Below are 13137 nucleotides of genomic sequence, written 5' to 3' on the forward strand. Positions count from 1 at the left end.
ATTAGATCTGCTAGGGGGGACGTTTAGAAAGTAGAAGGACTGGAACGGCCTTAGTATTATTCCGCAAACCCCAGTGTTTCGATTAAATATTTTGATACTTCAACTATGTACATATGGGCAGGATCTGTCTATAATTTAGTGACTATAGCTGTGGAGTGCTTTAAAGACGGACTTAAACAAATAGTAACGGCAATAGTGAGGAAGATCCAATCATTTATTATATACTATATATATATATATATGATATCTTAAATAAAAAAAGTGGCGGAAATCATGATTTTAGAATAGTAGTTATGTGGAGGATAAATTTGAAATGTGATTTTGCTAAGAATCAGTTTGATTAGGTTATATTAGCTTACAGGCTGATCCTCACGAAAACGGTCACAAAGGATTCTACTACAAATGATATTTGTACTACAAATGATATTTGATGCCAATAACTCCAAATTATGTATCGACGATGTCCTTTGAGTCTAACACAAATTTGTTGAAGAGACCAATATCAATTTCAGGCAATTCGCTCGGTTTGCCGAAGGTATCGAGCTAGACAGTGGAGAAGAAAGTGTTTAGATGCTAGGAAAAACGATCAACTGTTGAGTGGATTAACTTACAGAATTTACTAAAACATCTGATATTTTCAAATATATTTTTGGAACTCCATATTTTTTTTTGGGGTTTTGCAAGAACATTGTAGCACATTGTTTTTGAAAGAAAAAACTTCGCATACTTCAATGCAAAACAATAAATATTAATGAAGATATTTATTTTGGTCTGAGGACGATAATTTTATTTTAGAATGTTGCCATATTTTTAAATGTGGAAATTGGTAAACTTATAATTACAAGAGAGGAGACTACTGAAAATAAGTTTCACTTTGAGACATGCTTCAACTATGTACATATTTTACGCTGTTAAAAGCTTAGTTAACTATGAGACAATGTGCAACCTTTTACAATATCAGTGCGTCTACATATTTGTCAAAATTTTGGTTTAATTATGGCTCGATCCGAAAAGACATCTTATTCATCCCACGGCACACTGTCAATATTTACTTTTCCTTGACTGACATATTATTACATTAATATTAAACAGACCCCGATTCGCGGCACTTAAAAAATCACCAAAAAAACTCTCTCTTTCAGAAGGCGAAGAAAAAAGTCCCCGCAAGTCAAAATTAACTTATTATTCTTTTCAAACGCTCAATATTACGCTACATTTCACTTCGCGCCATGTACAAAAAGTTTGTGTTTAGTTCGAAAAGCATTATGGGCGCGCCGTTTTAAAACTTTTTGGAAACACAAATAAAATTGATAAGGGTAAGAATTGAACGAGCTCATGTTGTACTTAGATACAAACAAAAAACAACAAACATTTCTTCAATCTGTATATGAATTTGGACATTCACATTTTTTACAGTTTTACTAACTTTTTCACTTCATTACAATGGGATATTTGAAGGAGTGTTTCGGTTGTACAACACGTGTATATATTTCAACAAATTTTAGAAAAAATTCAAAAGTAATCAAGCCACAAAAGAAAACTTTACTCATTTTTATTAAATTTAAGCGAACAAAACGAGAAACTTATATTACTCATAAAAAGACATGAGAATATTTTAATTCTATTTAATATATCCTGTGCAAAGTAAACCGGTTGAATAGTTCTTTTATATGGTATATAAATATATTATATGTAGCTGTATATTTGCTGGTGTTATAAATAAAGCTGGTATATGAACTTTAATCAAGGTTCTTGCAAGTTAATTCTGCGTTATTGGCTTAACATAAGATATTAAAGCGATAAAATATAGTTTATGATCATAAGGAGACACTGAGGACGAAATTATAAAAAACTAGTAAAAATTAAGTTATGACACCCTTCACAAATACAAAAGACTCTTTAGAAGAACTTGATTTTGATAGGCCAATTTGTATGGCAGCTATATGCTTTATTAATCCGATCCGAAAAATTTCTACGGATATTGCACCATTACTTTAGACAGTAACCCATGTCAAATTTTTTTTGAAGATATCTCGCCAAATCAAAGAGTCCTCCTTACAAGCACTTGATTCCAATCGTTTAATTTGAATAGCAGCTATTTGCTATAGTGGTCCAATGTCGGCGGTTCCATTAATTGAGCAGCTTCTTGGAAACAAAGGGACGTGTGCAAAATTTCAGACCGTTATCTCAAAGACTGAAATTATCGTATACCATATACAGACAGTAGGACGGACGGGCGGGCAAAGTTCGAAGGCAGATTATCAACGAAATATTCGCCATAAAGTATAACGAAAATCAGTATACGAATATATTATATATTGTGTATGGGAATATACTATGTTCGCACCGACACAAAATTCGTATTTTCATAGACAAAAGAGGTTTTCACGCGAAAACTTGTGTTTTCAGCCATACAAAATCTGTCAAACGAAAACACAGTTTTCGCTGAAAACCCCTTGAAAACTTACATTCCACTCATTATAATCGGTGCCTGCTCTAGTTTAATCGATATTATTAGAAGACATATTTTGCCAGCCCTAAATGTCAGTTGACAATTTACTTACATTCCATAATTGGCCTAAACGTACCCTACAAGAAACTGCTGATGGGTTCACCAATACACTCACGTTTGATATGTCAGTACTGTTAATTTACAATTGGAGAAAGACGTACGCAGAGCTATTGAGAGGAGGAGATGGCATTAAGTGAAAATTTATTTTTATATTTTCATATTTTATTATATTTTTTGATGCATTCCTTTTTATATTTAAGTATATTATTATAACTTATTCTGACTAAAAGTTTGAAATTTATTAAAGAAATAAAAATTATATTATCTACTGCGCAAAAGAATTTTTCACTTCTGATATCGTTTCAGTCATAACTTTCAGCTATGGCGGATTTATGGTCAGCAATTACTCAGAAAAAGACATGAGAGTGAGCAGTATAGATATATAGTGAATCAATTCCGAATACCCATGTGTTAAAGAGAGATGCAAACTCACACACATACGTTAGTTTACATCAGTTTTTGCACAAAGCTCTTAAGAAAATGATAGAAACTTTGTTCTGCGCGCTGACAAAATTTTTTCAGCTATGACTGTCATATTACCCATCAGATGGCCGTCACTGTTCTTGTAGGGAAATAGATATGTGAACTGTCAATGAAAACTCATCAAAAACACACAATGTCGGTCAGAACGACTTTGGTTCCACAATCCACAAATTGTGTTTTCAAGAGGATTTCAATTCGGTGCGAACAAAGTAATAGTTGTAATTTGTGTAATTTTTGGAAATAACCTGTAGTATGGTATAAGATGTAGTATCCAAGAAATTATATAACTTTGCTAACACATCATACATACTGACAATTATACATATGTCATACGTTATAGCTTCAACCGGACGTTAGAAAACCTTTATATTTAATATTTGGGAACGAGACTTGATTCGCTTGATTTTGACAGAAGGGCATATAGTTAAAAAAATATGCACTATAAATTCCAATGCTAGATCTAATAGATTGTCCGATATTCATAGTCCGATTTCGACGTGAGTTGGCATATCTTAAAGACTTGTGCAAGGTTTTACCTTGATAATATCATTAGCTCTCAAATTATATACACTCAGATGGAGTTTAAAATTGTGATATAAGGAAGTAGGCGTAGCTTTTTTCTGATTTAGTTCATTTTGACAATGTAATATAAGAATGTCGAAATAATATAACGCACTAAATTTAGTGGAAATTCGTCTAGTAATTCATGAGATAAACGTGTCTGGTGCCGTGCTCATTCAATTTTGATACCCGCTCCTAGGAAGGCTTTTTTTACCATCTTGGTTGTAAAATTTAATATCTCAGACGTATTTATTTATTGAGTTATCGCACTTTCAGTAGTTTTCAAGATGAAGTGAGCGTAGTTATCAGCTGATTTCACCCATTTCCACAATGTATTACCAGATGTTAGAAACACTTTTTTTCAGCATGTTTGCTCGAAATAGACTCAGTAGTTTATTAGATATGTATACTTGTGTTATCCCCTCCCTACCGCGAGTCTCTGTACTTGTTGTAGATTCGGCCCACCCTAATATTATATTTAATTTCTATGTTTATTTTGCATTTGTATGTTTGTGCGCTTTTACATTGGGACTCAAAAGAGTCTCAAACCAGTTTATTGTGGGCGAGGGGACGACGAGGAAAGACGAAGGGACCGTGCCACTTGTGTTCGGGTGGCACGCTTTGTATTCTTGTTCGTAACAGCTCGCTGCTACCCCTTTCAGCATTCCTTTTCACTTTCAAATTCTTTGAATGGTTGCAAGAGCGCTCGGTTTCAAATGAATTCGATCGCAAATTTGAGTTCTGTTATCTATTTTTGTATGTAATATGCAAATATGTATGCATAGAATAATAGAAATATTATGAAAAATTTTAAATAAGGAGAAAATTAAGATATAGATTATGGAGTAAAGAAATTATGAATTTTTAATAATTAAAGATTAGGAAATTCCTGTTATAAATTTGGCCTTGAAAATATAAGTAGCGGATATTCAATACATTCTGGTGGATTAGGGAATTCCCGTCTTAAGTATTTCTTTGAAACTATTAAGCGGGTAGGTATTATGCATATTGTTCTACTACCTTCATGCTAATTCATTGCAAGCAAAATGTGGGACCACCATCTCAACATACAAATGAAATATGCAACACGCTCTAAGTGTTGCGCAGTCGAACCGCACAAATATTTACGAAAATTTTGTGAAAAGGAATGCAGAAAAACTAGACTCGAGTTGCTGGACTCTTTTTGACCGTGTGAATGCACAGAGCGACACCAAAAGAGAATTTGAAAAAAATTATACTCTTTTGAGTCCTAATGTAAAAGTGCACTTTCAATTCCAATTTCTTTATATGCTCTTGAATTGTCTCGCTTTCCATTTACATACATGCATTTCCCGCTATACAGTTTCTGTTTCCTTGTTTGTGCGATTTATATGTTTGCCATTCTCCCTTCGCATAAAGGGGTAGCCATAAACTACATACATATGTTAAGTTATCTACATGCTTGTTGTTTGTAAACTGCAGTGTGCAGTTCCCCTATTCTCCTGTGCTGATCTGTACGGTAAATGGCAATATTTGTGCATATAAGTTCTGGCAAATTATATTCGAGCTTTGTCACCGATCAGCCAACCAGAAAGGTGGAAGGACACACTGAGGTAAGTGAAATATATTATAATTCTTTGAGAGGGCATAATTTAAATGCTTGTGTATTTAGAAATAAACCGGAAACCAAATATGCGTTAAATTCGCCGCACATTGGTGACAGTACCAATTACAGTAATCTATCTTAATTTGGAGCTTAGTTAAACACATAACGGTATTAGTTTTTACTCAAGTTATCTCTCTCACGAACGGGAGGACAGATAATCGTGCGGAACTCAAAACGACTTGTCATACTGATCATTTGTACATGGTATATAATATATCTATATATCTCTATATCTATATCTACTAGTTTTAGGTAAAACAACCATTAGGTGAATAGAATAAAACGTGTTTTGAGAGTATGAAAGGAGTTTGTGAGTGGAATTTATTTCTTTGGCACTTTTGGCACTTAACAAATTAGATGTTGTATACAGCGTGACCCAAAAACAACCGAATTTTTTAGATACAGAATACCCAATGCACAATATATTAAATTTCAAAGATATTATTGATTCAAAATATGTTTCAGCGAACTCAATACAATATTACGGCTGCTTAGAAACATCATAAAATACTCCTTTTATGCTAGTTTTATATTCTTTTCTCGAAATATTATTATTACTCGTTTTAATCAAGAGTTGCGCGTGTAAAATATATACATTACTCACAATAATTTTAAATTTAAAGCCTGAATTTTTTACTGTAAATCCGTCCGTCCGCCCGTGCAAGCAGTAACTTGAGTAAAAATTGAGATATCTTTATGAAACTTGGTATACATGTTTCTTGGTACCGTAAGACGGTTAGTATTGTAGATGGGCGTAATCGCACCACTGCCACGCCCACAAAGCGCCATTATTCAAAATCAAATAAATTGCCATAACAAAGCTCCACACTAAGATACATGACTGTTATTTGATATACAAGATTACATTAGGGAGGGGCATCTGCAGATAAAATTCTTTTTTTTTAGTGGGCGTGGTCCCGCCTCTAATAAGTTTAATGTGTATATCTTCTATACCGCTATGAAAATGAGTGAAATCGGGTGACAACCCCGTCCACTCCCCATATAACGCTACTGTTAAAAACTTCTAAAAGCGTGATAAGTCAAGCACTTAACACGCCAGAGACATTAAATTTTATCCCTGGGATGGCAATATGAGATGTCTTTATAGGAACCACTTTTAATATAAGAGAGTGGGTGTGACACCCCCACGTTTAGGTGGAAACCCATATCTTGGGATCTACTTAATCGATTTCAACCAAATTCGGTGCATAACGTTATTTTCATGTTTCTATGTCATAGTGCGAAAATGGGCGAAATCGGACTACAACCACGCTTACTTCCCATGTAACACCATTTTCAATTCCATCTGATTCCTTCACTTTCCACTATGTAAATCAGGTAACAATGATTATATCGGGGTAAAACTTTGCGTGAATAATGCAATTAAAGTATGCCACCTTGCGGCCAAAAATTGTCTAAATCGACCAATCTCAAACGAGTATACCATTTGACTTTGCGAGAGTATAAAATGTTCGGTTACATCCGAACTTAGCCCTTCCTTACTTGTTTTACATCTTTTTGAACTTGAAAGTTCAGATCCTTTTAAATCTTTCTATTTTTATTTTACAACATGACGAACAACACAATAAATAAGATGGAAATCAGCTGTTTTGTAGATGACCAGATTTTCATCACATAATTTACTAAATTGTTTACAGTGTTTTACAATTACTTACTTTGAATTATTTACAATGTAAGTGTAAAAAATGTGAAAATATGTGTAAATGCACAACTCTGATTTAATCCCTCAGAGAACATCGTCGCAGTAAAATTTGCATTAATACCAAAAATTTCACCGACTTTTTCTCCCAATTCAGCACGATTACTAGCTTCTGGAAGACCCGGCCTTTGGTTGTCATTTATATTATTACGACTATTTTTTTTAAACTACGTATAAACTTTAGGACGACTCACACAATCATCATGGATGGATTTACATGGATACTTTATAAAGTCTGCGACACTTCCTTCTAACTTACAAACTTCGTGATAATCCTAATTATAACAACAATTGTTTCATAGGGCAATAAGCACTTTCATTTTTAAACGCATTAGCACCGAGTTGTTGCGTAAGTTCATATAGTAATACACAATGTCAAAAGCACTGCTGGGTTTTAATGTGAGTCAGGTAAATGAAATAATTCAGCACATTTAAATAACCGCTGTTGCCGTAGTCGTACACATAATTAACATAACCTGCATAATATGATTGCTTACGCTTACCAACCATATGTATGTAAACGAGATGTTTGATCCAATTAAATTTTCGTCTAGTTTGCTTAGTTGCTTTCTTTTTTACTTGCCTCTACTTATATCCATATAATAACTAATTTTCTCAGCGTCAGTGGCTTTATTATTAAAATATTACTAAGCAGATAATACGAGTAGGAGTTAAGTCGCATGGGAAATTATTCGTTGACTAAGTGCTTGCAGATGGCACTCGTTTGTGTTGCTGTTGTACGAATGTATGTGCCGACGTCGACTTTCGAAATCATATGCATTTAGTTGCACCGACTTAGCTGAAGACAAACTGCTAGAGTGTGACACATATTTAAATATATCAAGTTACTAGGAAAGATGTTGGAGCATTTCAAAATAAAGGGATTATTATATTAGTCCATTTGTATGGACTACACTAACCGAATGTACGCGATCGTATGTGCTGTTGTTGCCGCCACCCAAGCTGGAAGCCATCGTCTCTCGAAAGCTGGACTGATCCCTAGCAAAGCCATTGTTGTAGTATACGCTCCGTCGCTTGCCCCAGAGTATATCTTTGAAGGCAACTCTGTACCGGTGCGACATCACATTATACACAATCGGATTGATCGTGCTAAGAATAAAAGAGAAAAATAAACATGGTTCATTAATTTGCTTGTAAATGGTTATTTAAGAGCAAGATTTAAAAATTAGCATACAATAAGTCCTCGCATTTTGAGGGGTTTATGATATGAAGAAATTGTCGACGGTGAAATTTATTTTATATACAGTTGGTTTCGTATCTTTTTTTTTTTTCTCAACTGGAAAAAACATATAAGCTAATATATTGGCGTTCAGGTGATAGTTTCAAAATAAATATTGTATGATGAACTGTAAAATGTAGGTTATTTATATTTATTAATTGATTTAAACATAAGGGTTGCCTGACAACGTCAATATATGTATTTAGTCATGCCATAAATTCTGTTACGAAGGATACATATACCGACTAGATTAATGTCCAGACTTATTAGAGATGATCTCCATATGAATGCCTATCGTCGGTGAACTGGATATCTACTGAAAACGCGCTTGAAGCAAATTAGGCTCGCTCAACAGATGCAAGCGGCTTCTTTAGTGGCACGCGGTTAACGGCGATGAAAGTATATTTTTATACTCTCGCAACCTGTTGCTACAGAGTATAATAGTTTTGTTCACCAAACGGTTGTTTGTATCACCTAAAACTAATCGAGTTAGATATAGGGTTATATTATATATATATAAATGATCAGGATGAAGAGGCGAGTTGAAATCCGGGTGACTGTCTGTCCGTTCGTGCAAGCTCTAACTTGAGTAAAAGTTGAGATATCTTTACGAAACTTGGTAGACATGTTTCTTGGTACCGTGAGACGGTTGGTATTGTAGATGGGCGTAATCGGACCACTGCCACGCCCACAAAATGCCATTGATCAAAAACAAATAAATTGCCATAACTAAGCTCCGCAATAAGATACAAGACTCTTATTTGGTACACACGATCATATTAAAGAGGGGCGTCTGCAGTTAAAATTTGTTTTAAAGTGGGCGTGGTCCCGCCCCTAATAAATTTAATATGCATATCTCCTAAACCGCTAAAGCTATAATAACAAAATTTACTGGAAGTAAATGTGTTAGAACCTCTACCTACAGTGTGAAAATAGTTGAAATCGGGTGGCAACTCCACCCAGTCCCCATATAACGCTACTGTTAAAAACTACTAAAAGCGCGATAAACCAAGCACTTAACACGCCAGAGACATTAAGTTTTATCTCTGGGATGGTATAAGATGACTTTATAGGAACCGCGTTCAAAAGTAGACAGTGGGCGTGGCACCGCCCACTTTTAGGTGAAAACCCATATCTTGGGATCTGCTTCTCCGATTTCAACCAAATTCGGTACATAACATTCTTCTCATATTTCTATAATATAGTGCGAAAATGGGCGAAATGGGACTACAACCACGCTTATTTCCCATATAACACCATTTTCAATTCCATCTGATTCTTTCACTTTCCACTATGCATATCAAGCAACAACGATTATATCGCGGTAAAACTTTGCGTGAATAATACGTTTAAAGTATGCAACCTTGTGACCAAAAATTGTCTAAATCGAACCAAAACTGTTCAAGCCCCTAAGTACTAAATATGTGCACCCCAGTGCCTATAGTTGACCTTCTACCGAAAATATCAGTCAATCCACAAAGAAATCTCAAACGAGTATACCATTTGACTATGCGAGAGTACAAAATGTTCGGTTACATCCGTACTTAGCCCTTCCTTACTTGTTACAGATAAAAAGAATATGAATAAGTTTTTAATAAGCAAAACGACAAAAGACTATAAATATGTCACCCCAAGGGTTCATGGTCAACATCCAGCTGCTGTAGTGGTTTGGCCCCCTGCAAATGTGTTACACCTCTTTTCTTCACGTCTAAAAAATTGGGCAAAAGCGTACGAGCGGCATGTGTTAGAAGACGTGGTGACGCAGTTAAGCAATACTTTCTTCGATGGAGAGCATTCGGTCTTCCAACAAGATGCAAAACACACAATGCAAAAACAACTCAGCAGTGGCTTAAAAACAAAATATTCCTGGTTTCAAAACTGCAGATGATTGGACGTCTGAAAGTCCAAACTTGAATCCATTGGTTAGAGAAAAAATTCCTTTTTTCGACATCGTCGCCAATACCAATAGAAAATGTGCGTTCTGCTGTTGAACAGTGGCCGTATCGTTTGAGAGCCTATGTGAAAGCGAAATTTCGAATAAAATTTTGTACATCGCTTATTTAATATATATATGCATTATTAACCAAAGTTAACTTTATAAACAAAATGTATTACATTTTGAACTTGTAACAGAATTAATATGTCTCATTAAATTAGTCCACCTCTCTAGTTGAGCAAAATTCGTTTCGAACAAAACTTTTATAATGCTTACATATATGTAAAATTGGAGCAATACTGATCTTCCCGCAGGGCCAGAGGTAATTTTCGCAAAGCTTCATCAAGATATTAAACTGTGCAATTATAAGATTTGTTCAGTAAAGGTACAGATGTTCAGAAAATCCGACATGATTGTTTAACGGTATTCTTGTCATTTTGAAATACTCTATGCATTTTTGTTATTTCGACAACTAGGTATAACAAGAAGCCCCTAGATGAGCATTAGGTGCTATTACACCGTTACGAGGTCCTCGCACGTGTATTTCTTAACACTGTCCAACATCAATCACTACTCTATAGCTCTCTTCCCCTTCATCTAAATTAATTCCTTCTCTTGTGCCATACCTAACAGGTCATCAACAACACATTACTTTCCTATTTTTACTATTTTTTTTATCATTTTCACTTATTTAAATGATATGATTGCTTTAACTTTTTGCTTCTTATTTTATTTGTCTGTTCAATTTTTTCCGCTTTGACAGTTTATAGTGTCTAAATCAGCTGTGATGTGATCCCTACTGACAAACAGATGGCGCTAAATCAGAGTCGCACAGAGAGAGTCCGAGTAGATTAGCTTCAAATCTCTTCGGTGACGAGATTAACAAGTCTCAGTTTTGTATGGCGAAATCTTGATAAATCTAGTAGATGAGTAAAATAAACTACTTAACAGCCTAATTCTCGCGATTAACATAAATGTCGGTTGAAACATGGTATAAGAACAAAATTAAGATACAAAACTGTAATTTTTCAATGGATCACAGTAGCGAGGGACACCTGTGAGTTTACTTTTTTTAAGTGGGCGTGTTCCTCTCCGTAAATAGTTTAATGTACATATCTTCCAAAACCCTTAATCGAAATCAACCAAAATTGATGACAAGAAATCTCCTTAGCGTTTTTTCATATACTGTGAAAATGGGTAAAATCAGATAATAAGCACGCCCTCTCCCCATATAGCGGTTATGTTAAAAACTACTAAATCTCACCATCTCACTGAATAAATGCGTCATAACCATTAAATTTCGCAACGAAGATAATGGGGAAAAGCTTAATAGGAGCAGATGTAAAAAGCGGACAACGGGTGTACTACCGCCCACCTCTAGGTGAAATTCTTTATCTCAGGAACTATTTTGAAATATCGAGAAAATTTTATGTGTGAGGCAGCATAAATATTCTTATCGTACACTGTGGACATGGGCAAAATCGGATAACTTGCACGCCTATTTCCCATATAACGAAATTCTAAATTCCATCTGATTTTTTTTAGAGTATACAAATTAAACATCAATGAAGTTATCAGAATAAAACTTAGCACAAATATTTCATCTGACATCCAAAAGTTGACGAAATCGAATTATAGCTTTTCAAGGAAACAGGCACTAAACATGTGGACACCAGCGCATATGGTTAATTTTTTAACGAACATCTCGGTCAATCTTTGAGGTATCGTATTGAAACTCGTAAAGATATTTTTTGACAGTAAAATCGGGTCAGTACTTCATTTAGCCCCCATATACCTAATATAAATATTTTCGAACTTTCGGTTGACTTTACACCGCATATATCTCCCAATATATAAGGAATCTTAGTACAATTCGCAACGAATCTCTTTCTAATAACAATCTCTTGTCTAAAATGGATGAAATCGGACTAATTTTCCCCTTTGTTTAATATAAAGTTTTGCCAACACCTAAAGGTATTTCCACGGCGTTGATCCTTGCAAGGTTACACCCGAACTTAGCACTTCCTTACTTGTTTAAATTTGTTTGCTACCTTTGGCGATTAGTAAAGACATATGTGCATACATAGTGGTACCTTAAGATTTACGATAACCAAACAGCTGCTAAAGCGTTAGCATTTGTTTGTATATGCTCTCGTGATAAATAACTTTGCTTTCCACAGCTAAAATGCTCCAATGTTTACACCAACTTATTTACACAGTTTTGTTTTCATCTGCTTCCTAATTGTTACTTCAGTGCCTTGTCTCTTTTTTCTGTTAAAGAGACTTAAACAGTTTTATCAAAGCCAACATGACAAAAACTACTTGCAAAGACATACACTCTTTCTGCTGCCCTCCACTCACCAGAGATGAAATACTTAAAATAAAGTGTAAACATCCATGTGGTCACATCTACTATATATATCTAAGTATATATTATTTATGTAAATACATGTGCACATAAATAAAAATAAGTCACATATAAAATAAAATATTTGAAATTTTAGAAATTTATCTGAGTACTTACCACGACACATAGTACGTGAAGCCGGCGATGGAGAACAGCCACTCGTTTATCTCTTGGAAATTGTTTTGTTCTTTGGCATATAGGAACCATAATCGTTGCATGTGGAATGGCAGCCAGCAAATGAAAAAGGTCACTACAACGGCAGCTGCAAGAGACAGTGGAGAACAAAGGACAATATTTTAAAAAAACTATACATGCATATATTTATATGTATATATGTACATATGTATATATTGTCAGAATTTATTGTATGGCATTAAAATGCATAAGTATATAATGATGCATTTTAAAAAACAAAATATGGATTTATCCCGTTCCAGAAAGTTTAAGGTCATGTAGGATAAGTATCGACAATTTATATTTGAGGACATAATGTTGGCAACAAATATCTAAACACGTTTCGGGCTAGTTGCTGAAGAAAATCATTCAATTTGGAGACTAACTTTTAAAATTATA

General features: G+C 34.5%; 1 protein-coding gene across 12 annotated transcripts in view; it reads right to left on the reverse strand.

Annotated features, from left to right (window-relative positions):
* Positions 1-13137, reverse strand: part of CapaR (Capability receptor) — a 165337-nt gene that overhangs the window by 85303 nt on the left and 66897 nt on the right. For 8 of the 12 annotated variants that reach the window (XR_011397124.1, XR_011397123.1, XM_070112018.1 and 5 more), the window contains 2 exons: positions 12682-12826; positions 7902-8091 (listed from right to left, as the gene is read on the reverse strand). Coding sequence is in view for 10 of the 12 variants with exons in the window: in XM_070112018.1 (XP_069968119.1) it covers positions 7902-8091; positions 12682-12826 (335 nt within the window). In the remaining 2 variants the exon portion in view is untranslated. The remainder of the gene's footprint in view (positions 1-7901; positions 8092-12681; positions 12827-13137) is intronic. The other 4 variants (XM_070112021.1, XM_070112022.1, XM_070112019.1 and 1 more) reach the window with 1 other exon arrangement.

The sequence above is a fragment of the Bactrocera oleae genome, chromosome 6, assembly GCF_042242935.1.
Source record: "Bactrocera oleae isolate idBacOlea1 chromosome 6, idBacOlea1, whole genome shotgun sequence".
In the NCBI taxonomy this organism is placed as follows: domain Eukaryota; kingdom Metazoa; phylum Arthropoda; class Insecta; order Diptera; family Tephritidae; genus Bactrocera; species Bactrocera oleae.